General features: G+C 38.2%; 1 protein-coding gene across 1 annotated transcript in view; it reads left to right on the top strand.

Moving 5' to 3' along the window:
* The window catches only part of LOC122982566 (glypican-6-like), a 167,996-nt gene that overhangs the window by 130,534 nt on the left and 16,316 nt on the right, over nucleotides 1-21,146 (top strand). The window contains exon 6 of the mRNA XM_044351953.1: nucleotides 6,959-7,102. Within this exon, the coding sequence (XP_044207888.1) occupies nucleotides 6,959-7,102 (144 nt within the window). The remainder of the gene's footprint in view (nucleotides 1-6,958; nucleotides 7,103-21,146) is intronic.

Consider the following 21,146-nt stretch of genomic DNA (forward strand, 5'->3'; position numbering starts at 1 on the left):
ACCTTTTCGCTCTGAAAATATTGATTAAGGTCTGTAAACTTTGGCAGAGCCCACTCCAGAAAGTGGTAATACACCCGGAGAGACTGGTTGTTGAATGCATGAAAAATATTCTCTGCAGCGTTCAATCTGGCCTCAAGCTACTGGTCAGTGAAAAAAAGTTTGAGGTCATCCCACTGGACACACATTTGACAACTTCGTTCAATGACAGCAATCATGTCTTGGGGGGCTTCAGTATTTTGTGGGGTTCGACATTCTTGAAATTCGAGGAGCTGCGCTGTTTTTTAAATATCCATAAATGTCTGGCAAGGAAGCTGTTTGCATGCCTCACTAACACAGGTGTCTCAATACATTTTCAAGTGGCATGCCTGCGTTGGTGAATGACTTCATCATTTAGTCATAAAGCCTTTCTGCGACACTCCCTCTCAAAGTAACAGTCGCCTATAACATGACTGGCTATGGCAGTTGCCTTTGTGCAGCCAAGACTCATGTTCTGTGCCATTTTTAAATCTTTAAAGATGTCCTTTATAACATCCACCAGAGTCTGAGGCCCTAATTAAGATGTTGTGCTCTGCTAAAAATCCTGCTAGCTTTACCTCTGTTATTTTCACTGCTGTGTCTAGCTGGTCCTTTTCCGACATTCTCTGTAAGCATTGTGCTGTTTACCTTTGCATTGGGGCCAGACATTTCTTTTTCTCCTGGTGTTTTTTAGACTTGGCATGATTTTTTTAAACAGTGATCTCAGCCACCATCTGTATGTTGCAACAACAACACAAGGCTTTACTATCAAAGCCAACAGGTTTTAGCCATCAAGTAAAACGATTCATTATATTCTGATATATTGCAATACTATAAGCATGGCCATATATTGTGATTTTTTAATCTAATTTTAGGAAAACTGTCATAGTATAAAGAACACACAACCATTGCATAAAATCTGAGTAAAAAAAGTTTAATTCTTTATGAAATAAGAACAGTGAGATCTACATTTGTATTTACAACAGTCCCTATAACATCCATAGCACTACTTTTTGTGCCATCTGATCAAAGGAATTAACTTTTGCCTATATCTGTAAAAAATAATATTACTTGTAGGACTCTTTAGGTAAACAAATAAAAAAATAAAAAAAGCAAACAGTGTTACATATATACAGACAGTATATGGTTCACGTTCTGTTGTAATATGTATTCCAGTTATTAATTTCTCAAGTAGGTAATAAAAGAAAATGCATAGTCCTTGTAATATCCAACATCATAACACTATTTTTGTCCAATCTGAACAAAGGAATTACTATTACATCTGCCCTATATCAACAACAAATAAAAATGCTTGCAGAATTCCTAAAGAAAACATTAAACAAATGTAAACAAAAAAATAAGTACAGTCAGATGGTGAACATTCTCAGACCCTTTTAACTTGGATTTCACATGTTATTCCAGTTTGTATGAACGTCAGTGGAAGATAAGCTGGTCAACATGCCCAGCTTTCAGGACACTTCTCTGTGCAGTTACAATGTCTCCTGCAGTGGTGAAAACTCTCTGCACAGAGATGCTTGTGCCAGGAATGCACAGGAAACGCTTTGCTATTCTGGATAGCTGAGGGTACTCATGTTCATGTTCCTTCCACCAACTGAGAGGATTTTCTGGGAGTGACAAAGGAGTTTCCTCTCTAAACCTCTTAATCTCAGCTGCAGCAGCATCATGTGCACATTTTGGTGCAGCATTGTTTTTGGCAGAGGCAAACATAGCTCCAAGCAAGTCAGCCAATGCACATGAGCTCCATGGTTTCTTCATGGGTGGCTGGGGGGCGGGGGCAGGGCTATCCTCATAGTTAAGTGGCTGATTATCAACCTCCTCTGACTGGTCAGTCTCCTCCACCAGACTGTTTACCTCCTCTTGCTGCTGAAAAACATTAAGGCAACAAATCAAACTAGTATTAATTTTACAGTAAATTTACATGAACTACCACCTCACATAATCTGAGCCCAATTTCATCCTATTGCACATTTCTTTTGTTGTACATAATTATCTAGTATCTTTTATTTGTATTTATTTACTCAGATTTATATACGTATAACCTTTAATGTATGTAATAAAAAATAGCCTAATATATTAATTTATTTACTTACATTCTGTTGCTTCCTTATGGCAGCCACCACAGCATTAGTCATTTTGAATTAGGTCTCTGCTTCAGAGAGAAAGGGTAGATCCTTAAATCTATGAAAGATCAAGAGCTGATGCCATGCAGAGTGTCTCCCTCTCGACATATCTCTTTCCCAGATCTTGTGCTATAGCAGCCTTGATGTCCTTCACCATCTGTGTGTCATCAAGGCTTTCTTCTGTGCCCATGACAAGCTTGGCATGAAGTGGTGCAGTGATTGACGGAATGGGCATGCTCTCCTCTGACATTACCGAGGTGGCATCCTTCATTGGCTTGAGTGTCTTGAGCACTTCCTCGGCACATGATGTCCGCCTCGCTCAGTGTCAAGATATCCTTTTCACTCTTTCTGACCTCTGGCGAAAGGAGTGCTGCATTTTGCTGGTTGTTGTTCTAAAAATCTTTCTGACATGTCATAAGAGCTGTTCCACCTTGTGACAACTTCTGTGGTCAGCCCGTGTTTTGGTAGCTGGAGCAGGTCTTGTTTGTGTTTTAGCTGGTAGCTGGCTATGGTGCTGTGTCTGAATAAGGTTGTAACACGTCTGATCCTGCTGAGTAGTGGCACCACTGTTGGCATTTCAATGCTTTCTGCGAGGCAAGATTCAGGCTGTGTGCAAAACATTGTACATGGGTCACGTCTGCAAGATCAGCCAAGACATTCATATTGAATGCATTGTCTGTTACAATGACAGGATCTTTCACTTACAATCTTCATTCAGTAACGGCCTCCTTTAGTAACCCTGCGATGTTCACTCCCGTGTGGCTGTCATGCATTGCTCCTCTTTGTAACATACACGAGTCCAGCTTGTAATGCGCTGTTATGGTTACGTACGATTCAGTGGCCCTCGATGTCCAAGCGTCGCATGTCAAAGCGACTCAGCTGAGCTGAGAGAGTCCAGCACCCTCATTTTTATCTTCAGGTACAACTTTGGGCACAGCAATGTCAGTGATGTGTTGTTGGGAGGGTATCGTATAACGAGGCTCCATTGTATTCAGCATATTATGGAAGCCTTCATTCTCTACAATGCTGAGAGGGCGCAAATCTTTGCAAATGAAATACAGTAATGACTGAGTTATTTTGGTTGCATGATTTGAGGTTGGTGGTAACTTTAGTGGGAGAACTTAGTCCCAGAGTGAGTTGAGAGGGATCCACTCGTGTAACGTTAGCCATTAGATGTTCTGTTAGCTGTACATCATCAGCATGGTGTCTTGCTAAATGTGCTCTCAGATACATTGTGTTTCCCAAGTATTTGATTTTAGCATGTCACATTTTGCAAAAGGCATGGCTCTTGTTGAACTCCTTGGTGCCTTCTTCATTGTGGAAGCCAAAGTGAGCCCACACTTCAGCTCTGTACGCCACAGAAGCCAATCTAGTTTGTTGCTCCATGTTAACAGTAACAGCCATCTCTGTGTCTCACACTGGGCCTTTTTCAATACCAAGTATGCCAAGTTTGGCCTTGCATACTTGCTAGTTTGGACTTGGCAAGTTCAACTCGGGAGTACAAACTTCTCAGGATGAGAGGACACAGTGCAATCGTTCTGCAATTGGAACAGTAGCAAACTTGCTGACAGCAGCAGCTGAGCTTCAACACAACTACCTCACTGTACTGTGACAAAATAATCTCAACGCAAAGCTCCACTAACACTGTTTTTCTCACAAATAACCTCATTGACAGAGAGATGCAGTAAATTATGTTATTCAGTCTGTAATGTAGCTAAAATAAAATTCCAAACCGTTATGTAGATTAATAAAATAAAACTAAATTTAATATAGATTGATCATTTTAATACATTTATATTTATTGAAATGTGGTGATATCTGTATATGTGGTGCCCCAGAGGCAGAGCTGTTGTTCTGTCCAGTAAAAACAAGCTTCACTTTACATTCAGACAAACTAATGTGGCAGCTGCAATTGTCATATTTAATCTGTGAGACCAACATTTATCTTTCAAAAGAATTGTATCATATATCAAAATGCTGCCGAGACATTAGAGCCAGTGGCAAATTACCAAAAGAGCTACAGAGATCAGTTCATTGGGTCATGTTCTCCCTGGGATGACGAAGGACGCTGACAGGCCAATCATCTCAGGAGTCGGGCTGCTAGCAACCGAGATGACTGGCTGGTCTCACCTGGCTCCTCATGATCTCTGAAAACGTCAGAGCAAATTTCCAAATATTTGGATAAACTGACCACATATTGGGAATCTAAATTTTCTTGCCTGAAAAAATATTAAAACTCAACAAAGTGACATATCAACAGTCCGACACGGAAAATTACAGCAGGTTTTAGCCTGGCTCCAAATTTCCACCATCACAGCCAGTTTGTGCAAAATGTATTCTGGGAAACTTGGCTGTCCCAAGTCCACACAAGTCAGCTCTTGATGTATCCTCGATAAAACGGGTGGAGCAAGTACACATCCAGGCATTTGGACTGTACTTGGCTGGACTTTGAATTGGAACAGTACTTGGGCTGTGACTGATGACATTTCACAATAATAACACAAGTACAGACAAGAAGACAAACTGTCCATCTCATACAAGGATACAGTGTTCACACGGAAAACAAAATGAGCGTTCCTAGAGGCTACAACAGAAACTTTGGTGGGGAGCCAGTCTGAGCTAACAGCTGTAAAGTGATGAAAAGTCTGCATAAAGACTATTTCTGAATTTGAGAGGTGGCTAAACAGCATTTACGATTACAACACACCATATACAGTCTTTGCAACACACATATGAACATGTGCAAGCCAATCGCGCTCCTGCTATCCCGCTAGTATAAGTTACATTTGTTTTTATTTGTTTCTTTCCAAGGCAATGATAGGGGAAACACTCGACAGGCTTAATACACAAATTTACGATTTTACGATTAAATTTACAAAATCAAATAAGCTTTACAAGAAACATATTACCACACAAATTAAGTTTTTTATCAACATAATGTAGAAACATTACCAACCCTCAACAACTCCCGTAAGACTTCTGTGTAGTCTAAGAACATATACTCCAAGATATATTTGGCAAAACCATTTAGTAGTATTAAAGGTGATTTTTAGGACGTTTGCAATTTAACATAGAAGAGAAAACTCATTTCCTCTGTAGCCGCCTTAGAATTGAAATTGCTGATCAGTCTTTGGAATAGTTTGAAATTCCAAAACAGCACATAAAAGATACTATCACACACACAATTGTTCTGCGCTCTTTCATGTCAAAAGGTGAATATCAGTTCAACTTTTTATTCCAATCCTTTGATGTGGCCTATCTCCCTGCTAGAATTACAAAGGTCAGTGTGAATTAGATGTCACATTCTTTCCCATATCAAGTGCACCACAATTTACAACTGTACCCATTGTCTATGCACTTGATGCTCCATCCCTGCAAGGTTGTGCTTGGCTGAAAGATTGCTCTGAGATTACAATCTTTCCCCACATTCACATGTTAACCATATGTAGTCCTTACCCAATCACCAAGCTTTGGGGAATATGTCAGGCTACATTGCGTTGTATCTTCATTCCTGCTGCACAGACCTGTTAAAAACGCTTTGCTTGTGTGATGTACAGGATATAAGAATTGTAATCATGGTGAAGAATTGATAAATATTAGAGAAAAGACAGCCCCTTGTCATGACAGCCTTGAAGCACATTAGAGTGCTCCATCACATTCTGAGCAAGTGGCCAGCAGACAGGCCAGAGAGGAATGCTAATGAGCTGCTTGGGGGTATGATGTTTGGGCCCTAATAGCCTGTAGAGACTAAGCCATCTGAAAACAATCTATTCTCACAATGAACCTCGATCAATTACAAATTGATTAACGTTGGGTTCAAATAGTAATAGATCTGCACTTCTGTCTCGCTTCGCTGTACAACAACAACATTTTTGTCTGTATTTCTGGAAAGTTTGAAAACTTTGTAAGATTCAGTGTTTGTACAGCATACTCTATATTTCATATGTACAGACATTTTATTTTTCCCAAAGCAAACCTTCTCAGGGTGAAATCTAGAATAATATTCAGTAGGCTTATTAAATATACAGTAAGAGAAGATATTGTTGGTTATATATTGCTCTAATTTCATTTTGTATTTTAGTCCAGAGCTTACTTTGTTGAAAAATTTTCCTTTATGATAACAGTTTTCTTACTAAACGCTGATTTATATTGTATTTTTATGACAAATTGCGTTGAGTCTGCGACAAAGAGGATTTTGACCCAGAAATCCTGGTCAAAGCCCAATTGTCTGAAAACACTGTCATTTTGTAACAATGGCTTTCAATTGCAAATGAGTAACAACATATCAAGGGTTAATTCAGTTTTTGTTACGAATATGACACATCCTGTAAAAGGAGACTCAGGCACTGATAGACAGTGCTGGTTCCAGGCTGGCTCTGTGTCGTTGTCTATCTCAAATCACACCAGGAATGGTGCTGTGAGCAAATTGACAGAGGCTTTTCAAGGGAAAAATGTCAGCGGTGTAGGCAAACTACAACTTTTTGAGAATCAAAATGGATGTGTGTTCCACAAAGAAATAGATGTAGCCCTGGCTCAGTGCAGTGTTCATGCAGCCTTAGTCTCCTGATAAGCTGTTTTTTTTAACTATTCAGCACCTCCGTGAGGAAAAAATCTCTCATTTCTGAGGTTACATCGCGTTAATATTGCAAAACCAGGCAATTTCCTCAAGATAACTGCACAACACTTTCATAGACATTGACCAGTCTGTATCATCTTTCACTTTTCCCTTGTGCTGTAGTCATTGCTTGCCCCCCCACCCTCTCTCTCTCTCTGGTAATTTTATCTCCCTCTCTTCATTTTAGGTTTTTCAAGGGTGTGGCCAACCAAAACCTTCAGGAATAGGCAGGTCTACGCGTGGCATATCGGATATGTTCAGTGCTCGTTTCAGACCCTACACCCCTGAGGAAAGACCGACCACAGCTGCTGGGACAAGCCTGGATAGATTGGTACGTACAGTAGAGAGACAGGATAAGGAGACAGAGCAACACTATAAACTGTGATTGGAAAATACATAAATAAATAAGTGAATAAATGATTAAATACAGTATGTAAAAACCTTGAATCAAACTATATAAGCCACTGTGGTTTGCATTTATATTTTTATAATGTCAAATGGCAAAATAATTGTGAAATATGAAGCATAAATAACAGTATGATATAAAATAGTCATTGAAAACTAGGTTCTTAGAGAGAGATGACTGAAAAGTAGAAAGTTAATACATTCCTTAAATACATCTTTAATTGTGGGGCTTTCACTTTGAAGCCTAAAGGAGACTGAAACATCCAATGCACATTCATTTTATTGAAAAAGTCAATTCTACCAGCAAGTGATGCTGAATACTTTTAACAGCTCAACTGGTTTTCTGAACAGAACAGGACTGAACAGAAGTGTGTCGAGAATTTTTCACATATTTTTGGTGGAGGCATGCTGAGCTTTAAGCCGATTTACGAGGGCTCAGGTCCAAAGTCTGAAATGCAATTTCAGTTTGATACACACTCAGTGCCAGAGGATGCAGAAATGCCACAAATGCACATGCTTATTCACATAACCAAGTTGTATATATTATTTAGGCTATATTCCCAAGGTAAGAGTGTGTGTTACTGCAGAAAAAGGGCAGAAACCATTAGAACAGAGAGATTTTATTCATGACAAAATGCACCTAATTACAAAACAGACCTATGCCTTATCCCTGAACTTGTATCAGTGTTGAGAGGCAACAGCAGATTCAACATCCACCCACTAAACTTCAGGATGGTGAAAATCCTAAGACATTAATTGAGGCTATAAAAAGATCTATTGCACCATCCCATGCCACTGAAACACATTGTGTAGGAGGCTTTGCATGTCAGGCTCCAGTATATAACAACACAGAAGCCCTCAAGTTGACAAGATGTGACAAGCCTACAACTGGGGATCTACTCTCCTGCTAGCTAATTGTATTGCACTGTATGCTCCTGTGATGTCTGTATGTCCTCACAAAAGCCCCCTAATTATCACATTTTAAATATGATACGATGCTGTAGCTATTGCTCTTTTTTTCAGTGTCCATCTGCATTATTCTACTTCTTCCTAATAATAACACATCATAGTGTCTTGAAAAACCTTTATGGAATCCTCCCTTTAAGAAATGGGTTATGCAACATTTGTGTTTTGAATAAATTAAACTCAAAGATATTTCAGTGGAATAACAGCTACAATGGTAACAATGACAGCCATAGATTGGTTATTATTAAACCATATTTTTTGTGTCATCCATTTGTCCTTTGACCAATCCATTTAACAAATGCTTATTTGTGTAATTCCTTGTCCACTTGGCAAATCCATTTATTAAATAAATTATTGTCCTTTTAAATAAAAGGTACACTTGGTAATCTTCTGCTTTATAAATTGTTTGACAGGATTAAATGGAATATGTGCAGAAGCAGAGAAGCAGATTAGAGGCTGCAGTGTGTTTTTACAACTACTCTGTACCCCCAAGCCTTTAGCACCAATTGTAAGAAATAAACACATGTGAAAGATGCTATAATAGCCAGACCCTTAAAAATGCTATCCTTGGATGCAGCATATCTTAACATACGTGCCTTGTTGGAAAAGTCTTACCAAACACCTTTATTTGCCCCCCAATTTACACATAAAAAGGAAAAGGAAAAAATAAATGCTCTCAGGCCCATTTCATATAAAAGATGAGAAAATTTCAGAAAAGTAAGTTGCTCAGGATAACAACTGTTAATGTCTAATTATGAAGCAGGTTAGGTTGAAATATATATTTGCTTTACACCAAAAAGCGTGCTTTTGTTTATTTTTCTAAGCTGCACTGATTGCATTAAATGCAATTACTACTATTCAGACTAATTCCAAACTTTGTGCTGCTGTTTGCATGCAGGTCTTGATCTTTGCATTGATCATATTTGATGGCAGCAGATTTCAAACTGCAAAATTCATTGTGAAGAAAATGGTTTGAGGTGCTAAATCTCATAGCAAGATGAGGCTGGTGGATGGAATATTTCAGCAGTACCATTTATCATTTAACTTTTTGCTTCATAACTAATAGACATTCTTTTGCTCCTATTCTCTCTCTTAGTTTCTCTATTTCTCCAATGTCCAATTAAATCTCTTTCTTCTTCATTTCTCTGCTGCTCCCAGAGGGTTGTCTGGAGGACAATGCAACAAAGTGTAAGGCTTCCACTCCTCCTTTTACTTTCACCAAATCATCTGTCTTGTGGTGTTTTAATCAAGCTACTCCAGTGCTTTACATTATTCAAAGTTGATATTTATTGCTTGTTTTTGACATGGCTGTTTATTGGATGGGGAGGGGGGATTCTAGCCTGGAACTGAACTTTAAGATAGGCTGCTGAGATATTTGGAATAGTCTTGCTTCGTTTCTCATTTATCTGTCAAAAATCATTTAGATTAGCAGTTCATTGGTTATGACTGTTGCCTAGCAGCAAGGAGGTTGTAGGTTTCAATCACTGTCACTGGTTCCTCTACATTGAATACTTTGTTCATAGGTGTGATCAGCATATGTTAGTGTGTTAACCCTGTGGTGACCCAGCAAAATATCTGGAGTGTTTCCTTACCTTTTTCCCAGAGCATGCTGGGATAAGCTTGAGTACCAGCTGTTGGCGTGTGAGATGTAAGAAAAGTAGAAGTATGCTCTCTTATTTTTGCTCGATGATGATGTATTAGGTGATCTGCATGAATGTTTTTGGACTCCACACATGGGTTTATACAGGCTAAAGAAAATTCTGTTAAGTTGATTATCATTCATGACGAGAAGCTGAAGGATTTTGTTGAGCAGGGTTTCTGACAATTTTAATCAGATCTTTAATCTTAATCTTTTTTTAATCACATCATGAATATATCTGGAAATGCTATTATGATGAGCTTTTGCAGTACTTAGCTGATCTATCAAACAACCAGTGAGCAAACAACAATCAGTGACACCACTTTTTGGCATGATTGCAAAACAAATTGTTCAAGAAAATAATAACACAAATAGCAATATATTGTTTACATTGTGCCAGAATAAGTAACAAGATGCTTGTCACTGCTAATAATATATTTGTTCAAAGTTTAAAGTTTTATTTGTCACATGCACTATTACATATGTACATATGTTCATATGTACATATGCCAGTCTATTTTAAATCTATGGCTGAACTACATGTGTACATATTTATTTGCCTGTTTATCAGTGAAGGCCAGATTTATGTGCATGAAATCACAATGTTTGATCTGCCATTTGTTACATTTACACTTGCAAATCTGGATGTAATTAGGATGATTTGCTAAGGCAGCAGCTAATTACATAATCAGAAACTGTTGCTGCCTTCTACACACATTCTGTCATTGACCAAGAGGTCAAAAGTTGCGGGTCAGTGACGGGATTTACCTGTATCACCAAGTTTGATAAAAACATGGAGTGGCTCTGGGCACAAAGCATCAGAAACAATCTATAGATATGACTGATTATCATTGCAAGCATTGATAGTAACGGCCGAAAGACATCAGGCTTGGCACGTAGGCAGGGTGGAGCAGGCTTTTCTACCTGCTATACCAAATCCCATCACTGCATGCATATTGAGTTTTGCCAAGTGAAAATGCAGTTGGTTATGCAGGGTTTGGAAGCGTTGGCTATATTAACTGGTACTGAATGAATTAACTAGGTCATTTTAACTACAGGATCATGGATACACATTGATTTGATTGATTTATTTTAATGTGCGATGTAAAAAAAACCACAAGGTTGCACTGCTGCGTTGCATCGCCTCTAGTCCATATTTATTTTAATCATTTTTAAACAGTTTGTACTCATTTTTTACACAGTTCTATGTAGTTACCTGTTGGAGCGCTGCGTAATCGCACGTAGAGAAAAAAAAAGTACCAGCCGCATAAAAATAGAGGAGAGCAGCGCAATGCCTGCACAGGTGCATGCAGCTTCCATGGTCAGTCTAGCAACTTCAGTTGATTACAATGGATGTGCTCTGCTGTAGCCATACTACAGCAGATGTGTGGCGCGGCATCTGTGCCTGGTGTATTTCAGCCATAAGGCTCTCAGTCATCTTTTCTCTTTATGTATTTAGTCAGAGGTGTTTTCTTCTTTTAATCATATTTTTACTTAAAAGGCATTCTGGGTTTGCTTCTGGAATATTTGTGATAATGTATCTTTCCACTGTATTATGTGCATCTGAAATCATAGCTGAATTAGGTAAAAGTGCAAGATCACAAAAGAATTAGGCAAATAAATGTGCTCACATACTGTCTGATCCACTTACTTCTCCAGCTCACTGCTAAACGATTTAAAGCTGAAAGAGCTGGTGGGCTGTTGGTGGTCTAAGAGTCTTGTGGCTGACTCATACAGTATTATAATATTTATAAATAATGATACTGCTTTATCATACAGTATTAATGATACTGCAATTAAAAAAATATTTAGTCTGGTTTTACAGATGAAGTCATATTTTGCTTTTCTTTGATTGTCTTGGTATTTTGCTTTCTATGAAGTTATTTGTGATCCCAGATATTTTTTAATAGTGTGCGTACATATAGTGTATTGTTTTATGGTTTACTGAATTGTTTGAAAAAATCATAAAACAGACAGCAAAAACAAATTCAAACTTACTCTTAAATCTGAACAATTTAGACAGTTGTCAAAATTACAAACTGGCTGTGTTCAGTGGTTTCATCGTACAGTAGTGTGGTACTGGTATTTTTTTTTACAAACAACACCAATAACTTAAAAACACAGATAAGTATGATCACAATACTCCTTTGATCACAGATGCTCTCTGCCGCAGGAAAAATTCACAAAATACACATTGATGTTATGTAATCCAACGCTGAACTCTGTTCATCAGTATTTTTTCACTGTTTCAATGGATTTAAGTGTCTTGTATATAGCACTGGAACATGCACCGCACCATGTATTGGTATTCTGAGGGTATTGAGAAGAAATGTGTAACTTGGATGCACAACACCATTTATATTCTTAATTTGTTTTGCCAATGATAAGCAGATGTCTGAAGAGACAATGCTGACAGAAATTACTTTGTTCTCTGTCAGTTTAAACTAACATAGCTGACAGGACATTACTGTCAAATTCTCCATTCTGTAAATGCTAGCAGAAAAAAATGTGATGGATGCCCTGAAGGAATTCCATTATTGATTTATTTGACCAACTTCTAAATATTTGGAGCCTTTGTAATGGGGTGTTTATTGTTGAGCACTGTTGAAATGCGGATGCAGTCATTAGCAGTGGCCAAGCCCTTCTCCACACTCCATTTCACATTGTTTTAGCAGCATGCCAGGGCCAGGAAACGATCTGGCAACCACCATTTTTCTCAGGAAGGAAAAAAAAGTGGAAAATAAATGATCAGTGTTTTATTTCTTCAATCAATCATAGTAATCCAGAGATGATAGGTACCACCTATGTATATTTTAGGGTGCATTTGTTATTGTAGCCACACTGTACTGAGAGGACTAAAGGATTTCATGAAGATTTAGGCAAACACACTGTGAATAAGAATGCATGAAAGAAACCCAGAGCTGAGTATCCGTCAGCTTCTGAATGGGAGGAGAAATCACTATTCCCACATGAAAGTTTCTTCCTGCCAGAGTAATCACTCATTCAGAAATGACTCTGCCCAGTGCAATTGCAGACACAACTGCCAATTATGACCAATGGTATCACGGCCAAATTGCTTAAAACCATGCGCCATGCCATAAAATGGATCTAGTTGCAGCTCTAATGAAATTCTGGCAGATCTATTCTCTACAGTTTTTCTCTTTAATAGCCCAAATTTTTTGTGCAGATCAGCAGGCAAAAAAAAGAACAAGTGTTAAGACCTGTTAATCGCACTGGCATGCTAATTCAGTATATTGGGCACACTTAGCTAATGTTTTAGCAGCAGTAACAACCACAGGGTGTGAGTGCTGTTGGGGTGTCTAAACTCAACAGTACATTGTGCTGACAAAGATCAGGGGAAAGAATTGCACACTTTGTGGTGTTAGTACTTGACTGCATTTTTGAATAAAATCCTTTTGGCTGGTGGAGGATGACAGACTACAGTTCATGCCACCTGAGAACTTGGAGCACATCATACTGTATATGTGATAAAGATAGGAACACCAAGGAAATCTAAAGTGGTTTACACAAGACATAAAAAGGTGAAACGACAAACTATAAAAGACACTCAAAAAATGTACAGTATTGTGCTACAATGTGAATACAACTCTACCTTCTACCAAATGTACTCACTACAAGTCTGCCGAATCAATTTATGCTCATTTATTGCTACATTTTGTTTTTTTTCTGTACAGGAACTTTGCTGTGGGTGTACTATGAGTATTGTTATTATAAATCAAGACTTTCAACTTTAACAGCTTCAAATGGTGACATGAACTCAAACACTTTGTTTTGAGAGAAGCAAGAGCCAGAGATTGTTGTTGTGCCCTATTTATATTAACCATTATGTTATTTTGGTGGGCATAGTAAGGAGGAAACATGCTGTTAAGGCTTTGTCTATAATGTGTTCTAATAAAGAAACAGACTGTTTATTGTAAATCCAATTAAAACCTATGCTGTAGAATCTACATTTTGCCAGTCTACATTAAATCTTCATTTGATTAACAATGAGTTTCAAATAACGGGATGGTGTGAACTGTGTTGCCTCAGTATTCACCTCCGTGGCGTAATAGAGGGCAATGAATCCGTCTGTCCAGAGGTAATTCTGTCTGTCAAAAGAGATGGAAATCTGACAGAGACTGATGTGTAATCAGCCCTGCTCGCTCAACAGAGACCTGTCTGTGAAAATGAATTAGGATTAATGTATGTCGATAGACACAACAGATCAATGTGGCCACCTTCTAACTCCTCAGCATTTAAAGGCTGCCTTGTCATTTCACTTATCATTACACCCACACTTTTCCCCACCTGCTTTAATTCCTCACAGTAGTTTTCTCTTTTACATCTTGTGTAGTTAGTCTTTTATGTCCTCCTCTTTAACTTCATGCTCTACAATTTCTTATGCTGAACCCAGTCTATACAGTTTTCTAGAGATGGCTGTCCTCTTCACATTAGTTCTTCTCTCCAACAGTTTCAAGCCTCGCTAAATTAGCAATGTACACACTAACTGAAGCATCACAGACAATGCATCAAGCATTTCCTTCATGGATGTGGTTGTTTAGGATTTTAATGCTCTACTCTCACACAATTGAGCAAAATGTAGCTTGAAAGGAGGAACAACTCGCAGTATTCTGAGTCAGTGTGCCTATTTCTGCTGAAAATGAATAAAGAGGAGTAGACACCTATGACACACCACAGCATGATTTGTCTGTTCTGCAGTGAGATATGATGGTAAATTACAAAGCAATGGTGATGTTTATAGTTTCCAGTCTCTCCACCAGGTTTCCCTGCAATCTTTTCTAGGCTGTTGCTGCTTACCCTTCTGAGAACTGGTCTTTATAATCTTACACTACAAGAGTGCTGTGTGATTTTATGCCCACAAAATGAACTGTTAGAAAATTTCTTTCTGTGATGGCGCAAAGATTTCCTGACAGATTCCTCGCCCGCTCAAGCGTAATAAGCGTCAATGGCAGTCTTTCACACCTACTGTAGTCAATATGAACGTGTCGATTTTGTGTGAGATTTCAAAAATCGGGCTGGGACAACCAGAGCTGAATTTGAGAAGTGTGTATCTCCCTGTGCAACATTGTTTACTGTGATTCTCGCTTCACAAACATGATGGAAATTCCAAGGGAGGTTGTTCAATTTATTTATTGCAAACACTGCTGAGAGTTTAGATTTAGGTTTGTCTAGTTTCTACTCAGGAGTGGATTTTTCTGACTTGACAACATTTTGAAAATAAAATAACTATGGTTGTTGCTGTGGAAGTACTTTGACTATTATTATTATTATAAATCAAGAGTTTTTGAGAGGAGTGAGAACAAGACTGCTGTTGTGCTTTAATTTTTTTTATTCTTTGACAATTGTATCTTGTGCATGAGGGGAGCAACTGCACAACCCCACTGCATCACACTGTTGTTTTGGTGGACATACTGTAGTAAGGAGGAAATATGCTGTTAAGGTTTTGTTCATGCAGTATTCCTATAAAGAACCAAACCATTCAGTGTAAACTGAGCTGGAAAACCTGCAATCATCTCAAAATTTTGCCAGCCTGTTTTAAATCTTCATTTCATACGCATGTATTTATTTATTGCAAGCAGCACTGAGAGTTTAGGTTTGTGTCGTTTACACTTGTAATCAGAAGTAGGGGACAGTACTGATTTAATGTTCCCAAATAAATTTAATGACAAACAATAAACCAGGCAACCAAGGGAGATGTGCTGGTGGCTCTTATGGGCCACCAGAGTTTAGTATTGTCAACAACAATAAATTTTATCATTCATTTTTCTCCTGTATCTTATGGAAATGTATACTATTTGAGGAAAAAAGTAATTAACATACTGCTGCATGCACACAGTAACAATGCAGCCAGTGTGTCCTGTGCAGTACACAGACTCAAGCACTCTCGGTGTGCTGTCCTAGAGACAGTCTGATTAATAATCACTTGGCTGTGTAATGCAGCAGCGAGTAAAAATTTCCCTTTAAAATCACCAACGGACAGGATCTAATCATCTCTGGTACCATTATTAATAGCCTGTGCCCTCACAGAAAATCAGACCACCAAAACCTGCAGGTACTATATGTCCATGAGGTAAACAAGGAGGCATCTCCAATCACAGGTAGTTAATTCACTGGATCCCAACACTTTCTGAATCAACCCAGTCTGTACCTGCTGCTTGAACACACTCTTAACACTGCATTATCTTCAGTTCCCATGTAAATGAGAGTAATTTCCCAATTTGAGCTACTGTAGAATTGGACCAAAACTGGTGGTCCACCAAACCTGGCTGCTTTACCATCTGAGCAGTTTGTCAGCAGGTGATGCCAGAAAGCCACAGCACATACTGGAATCTGCCTCAGCTTCAGTCTCACTGCTCTTCACCAGGCTGTTTAGTCCACTGCTGTTTCCCATGACATAGTGTTGTTAGCACGTCAGCCTAAAGGTAGAGGGTGTTTACCTTGCTTTAACACAGCAGAGCCTTGTGAGCTTAACTCATCTACGTGAGTAGGCAGGCAAGCTGAAATAAACCACAGTGTGTCCAAGGAAATCCTATTTAGCGCATTATTCAAAGCACTGAATCACAAAATGCAGGGCCATTGTGTCTGAAGTAAGCTAACCCAATTGCTATGAGCATAACAAGGAACTGACCATTTTATGTTGCTTCCCTTTGGAGATATTCCTACTTTTTTTAAATACTTCTTAGCCACGCTTTATATAATTCAAATCCCCCTTTGCTGAGAGGAGGACTTTTTCAATCGTTGGTGTCCATGTGACCTAGAAACTGGAGGACTTTTTGTGATCCTGCAGTCTAACCTTGCATATTTATCAAGGTTAGACATGCTCCATTTATCTGATGTTGCTGCTTTTCTCAATAAAGTTTGTGCCAAGATGACCAAAGCTACTTTTTATGATGCACTGATTGTGTTTCAATCCAGATGCTAAAACAGGGTCTGGGTGTAATCAGTCTCATTTTTGTGCATTTTGATTCTGTATTCAAGTTTGGTAGGAGGTGACAAGGATTTGTTTCTCATGCAGTGTCACTCTGTGATTATTTGGCTGGACACTAGAGTAAAGAAATCCAAAGGAACAAATTATTCTCAATTTTAGTGTTTTTATGCTGATAACTAGCACAAGGTCAATCAAAACTGATGCCATCTCCAATGTAAATTATTCACTCATTTCCGTAGCTGCTCATTACTGTACTGATGAAGGGGTTTGACTCTGTTCCAGTATGCACTGGACATTTCACTAGTCCTTTCATGGCATAACACATTGATAAATACATTTGCATTTTTCAGTGAAAAATCAGATTAACACCAACATGCAAGGGATTTAAACTTATTTATTCCATAAAATATAGAAGTGTGGAACAGAATATTTTTATCATTGGGTGCAATATTGGTGTGTAACAATAGAAAAATTCCACTATCATATGCTTTACACTGCTGAATAACTACGTTGATTGTATTTTTTTCACCTGTGAGTCCCCATGTTAATGCATGTGCACTCATTAATTTTGATGCCTTGCTGTATTTATGAAAACTGTAACCAACTTAGTTTTCAAGTTGATTTAGTAACTTTACCTTACAGCGAAGCATCTGTTTGTAAAGCCTTTTCCCCCAAATGGTATGTTTACCCTTGGGATGGGACATGAAACCAGCTGTGTATGAATCTTCCATCTGTGCTTACATTAGTCAGGTCACGGTTTGTTTAGCATGAATATGCTGTGCTAAAACTGCTCAGTATCCCTATCATTGCAGGTCCAATTTTTCTGCAATATATTAACATGAGTTCGGTTTTGTCCAATAGGAAAGTAAACATGTCAAAGATAAAAATCAAACAAAAGTCATCAAACAAAAAACTTTGCATATATATTTTTCTCATGATTTACAGCACGACACACACACTCTCTAATAAACACATTCACTCACCTGCAGACAACTGCAGTTTGGGCTTACACATGTACATTATAGTACAGTATATTCCTAAAGTTCAGTTTTCTCTTTAGAATATTTATACTTTGTCTCTTTGTTTGAAAATTCATAGCTGTCAATTTCTATTGCACCATTGAAGAGACAGCTCAAATTAAATGTCTTGCAAGCCAAGATTTTTGTCTCAGTAGTGGGACTATCCTATAAAAGTTTGAGAAATAGGCCTTTAATGCGAGGGTTAGTGTGTGTGTAAGTCTATTTGTAATTCATCAGAACAGGAGTGTTTTTACTGAAGTGCTAGAAATAACGCTACATATTTCATTTGCCTGTAGTTCATCTTGGGACTTAATCGAGTCATTATGGCGGCATTGACCCTTCTGTTATCCATCTTTGATTTTCTGCCTGAATAATAAATTATTTACAGATTTGGAGTCCCTCAGCGGCAATGTCTCCCAACCTGTGCACATACTTCTAAAGGGACAGGTGCTTAGATGGGTGCAGGTGCTTTTTCCCCTAGTTTTTTATTTTTATTTTCATTTCATCATAATGGCAAAATAGATCAAATTCAGATTTATCCCAAACTATTGCTAACTAATTGCAAATTTTTGAGCAATAATGAAAATGCCAAATAACATAAAAGCAAATATTTCAAAGAATTAGGCAGTATCTGATATCAGTGTATAGGAAAAAGTAAAATATTTGCATGACAAATGAAGACAAGACTAACAGACACAGTTGTAAAAGGGCTTTTTTCCCTTTAAAAGGTTCACCAGGCAGTGGAAGGCATCTCCAAGTGGACACGTATGAGGACCTCCTTAATACTGGCTGCTTGCTTGTTCTGTCTCTCTGGTCACATATTGGAAAGTTTTATATTTGTTATCTATTCATGTGCTCAATCCTGATCTTAAACACACTGGATCAGATGCAGTCCAACACCACAAATGCAAATTTTATAGACGTGGCCAAAATTATTATTATTGGGACCCTTGCATTTTATTAAAACAATGCACCATTCTCCCCGAACAGTGTAGAAATTAAAATATATTTTATTATCAATGCATGTCTATGTTTGGTTTGCAGTGGAACAAATCAAAAAAAGTTGTGAAAATAACTGAATTTATTCTTATTCTACCAGTACATTCTAAAATAGCCTGGACAAAATTATTGGTACCCTTTAGAGGTTGAGTAAGGGTCTCTGGCACAACTTCACCTACTTCCAAGGTGCGCGGAGAAGGGAAAGAAGTCTAGAGAGATGAGAACTCCAGCAACACTTGTAGTATGGACAACAACTTTATTAGTTGACCGACGTGTTGCTGGAGTTCTCATCTCTCTACCCTTTAGAGGTTGTAAGAAATAATTGATTTGTAGTAATACTTTAAGTAGACTATTGTGTTTTAATTAGTATCAAAGGTGTTTTCAATCTTATAATCACTCATGCAGCCAGTCTAAAAGGAGAAAATTACTCACTCTGCTGTTTTGTGTCACTGTGTGCATCACACTGAACATGGAAAACAGAAGGAAAACTAGACAGTGGTCTGAAGACATTAGAAAAAAGGTAATAGCCAAGCATGGTCACCGTAAAGGTTACAAGACCATCTCCGAAGAGCTTGATGTTCTGTGACCACTGTTGCCAATATAATTAAGAAGTTTAAGGCCCATGGAACTGTAGCCAACATCTCTGGATGTTGTCGCAAGAAGAAAATTGGCCTGAGATCGAACAGAAGGATTGCTCAAATGGTTGATAAAGAACCAAGGAAAACTTCAATACAGATCACAACTGATCTTCAAGTTTGAGATACAACAGTTTCAAGTCGCACCATCCGTCACTGTCTGAATGAAAATGGGCTCCATGATAGAAGACCCAGCAAGACCCCACTTCTAAGAGGGAGACACAAAAAAGCCAGACTGGACTTTGCCAAAATACATGTTGACAAGCCACAGTCCTTCTGGGAGAATGTGCATTGGACAGATGAAACAAAATTAGAGTTTTTTGGTAAATCACACTAAGCCTATGTTTACCGAAGAAAAAAATGAAGCCTTCAAAGAAAAGAACACCATGCCCACCGTGAAACATGGAGGAGGCTCAGTGATGTTTTGGGGTGGCTTTGCTGCCTCAGGCACTAGGTGCCTTGAATCTGTGCAGGGCACAATGAAATCAGAAGAGTATCAAGGCATTTTGGAGTGAAATATACAGCCAAGTGTAAGAAAGCTGTGTTGTAGTCGCAGGTCATGGGTCTCCCAACAGGATAATGACCCCAAACATACATCAAAAAGCACCCAAGAGTGGATAAGAAGAAAACTGACCGTTCTGAAGTGGCCTGCTATGAGTCCTGATCTGAATCCCATTGAACATCTGACAGCACCCACCAAACCTGAGAGAACTGGAGCAGTTTGCTCAAGAAGAGTGGGCTGAACTACTAGTGGAGAAGTGCAGAAACATTATTCAGAGTTACAGAAAGTGCTTGACTGCAGTTATTGCCTCAAAAGGCTGTGTGACAAAATATTAAGTTAAGGGTACCAATATTTTTGGCCATGCCATTTTTATTTGTTTTATTGTATTACATAATATGTTAAGTTGTAAAAAGCAAAGTTTCAGTTTTATTCAATGTGTAATAAAGAATTATGGATACCATATACTTCTGTCAATTTCAACTTAATACAGAGAAAATTTAGTTTTTTTTAAAAAAGATGGAAAGTTACAAATATTTTCGGCCACATCTATATATGAACTATCCCCTGTCCTGGATTCTGAAATTACAAAAAATGTCCTCACTGCTTTATAAAAACCAAAAAGTAAACCGAGTGTAGCAATCTGAATTCATTTCTGCTTCAATTTCTAATATGTGTATTTACAGTAAAACAATCACCTAAAGTTTGTGATGAATAAGGACAAAACATGCTGTTAAGGTTTAGTTCATTTGTTGGTTTATACATTATCTCATATCTGTGCTCCTACTGAAGCTGCATGTCTGAAGTTCAAGGTGTCTAAACTGCAAAATCCTATAGACAGATACTACAGTAAATGCGTTGTAATATGAGCATATCCTTTTATGAGCACACTGCAAATATAATTAGAGGGGGATAACAAGAACACACAAACATACACACACAAAATGTAGTGCTGTAAAAACCATGAAGGTTATTGGGCAAGGTAGTTGTCATGGGGACAGGTTGTGAATCGCATACTAACGATACTAACTGTCTGTTGTTGGAGTTAATGGATGTGTGGCACATATTATTATGGTTTCAGAACCACTACTAATTGTGTAATTAGCTGTAGACATGATCAGTAGAAGGGGTAAAATATTGCATCAACCAATTTGCCTGTTTCCCAAATGAAGTTTGAGAAACAAGAGCTTTTGTTGTGCAAATGCCCATTGCCTGCCTGACATCACAACCTCTGAAACATGTTTATATCTTACATTTAATTAAG

This window comes from Thunnus albacares, chromosome 1 (assembly GCF_914725855.1).
Source record: "Thunnus albacares chromosome 1, fThuAlb1.1, whole genome shotgun sequence".
Taxonomy (NCBI): Eukaryota; Metazoa; Chordata; class Actinopteri; order Scombriformes; family Scombridae; genus Thunnus; species Thunnus albacares.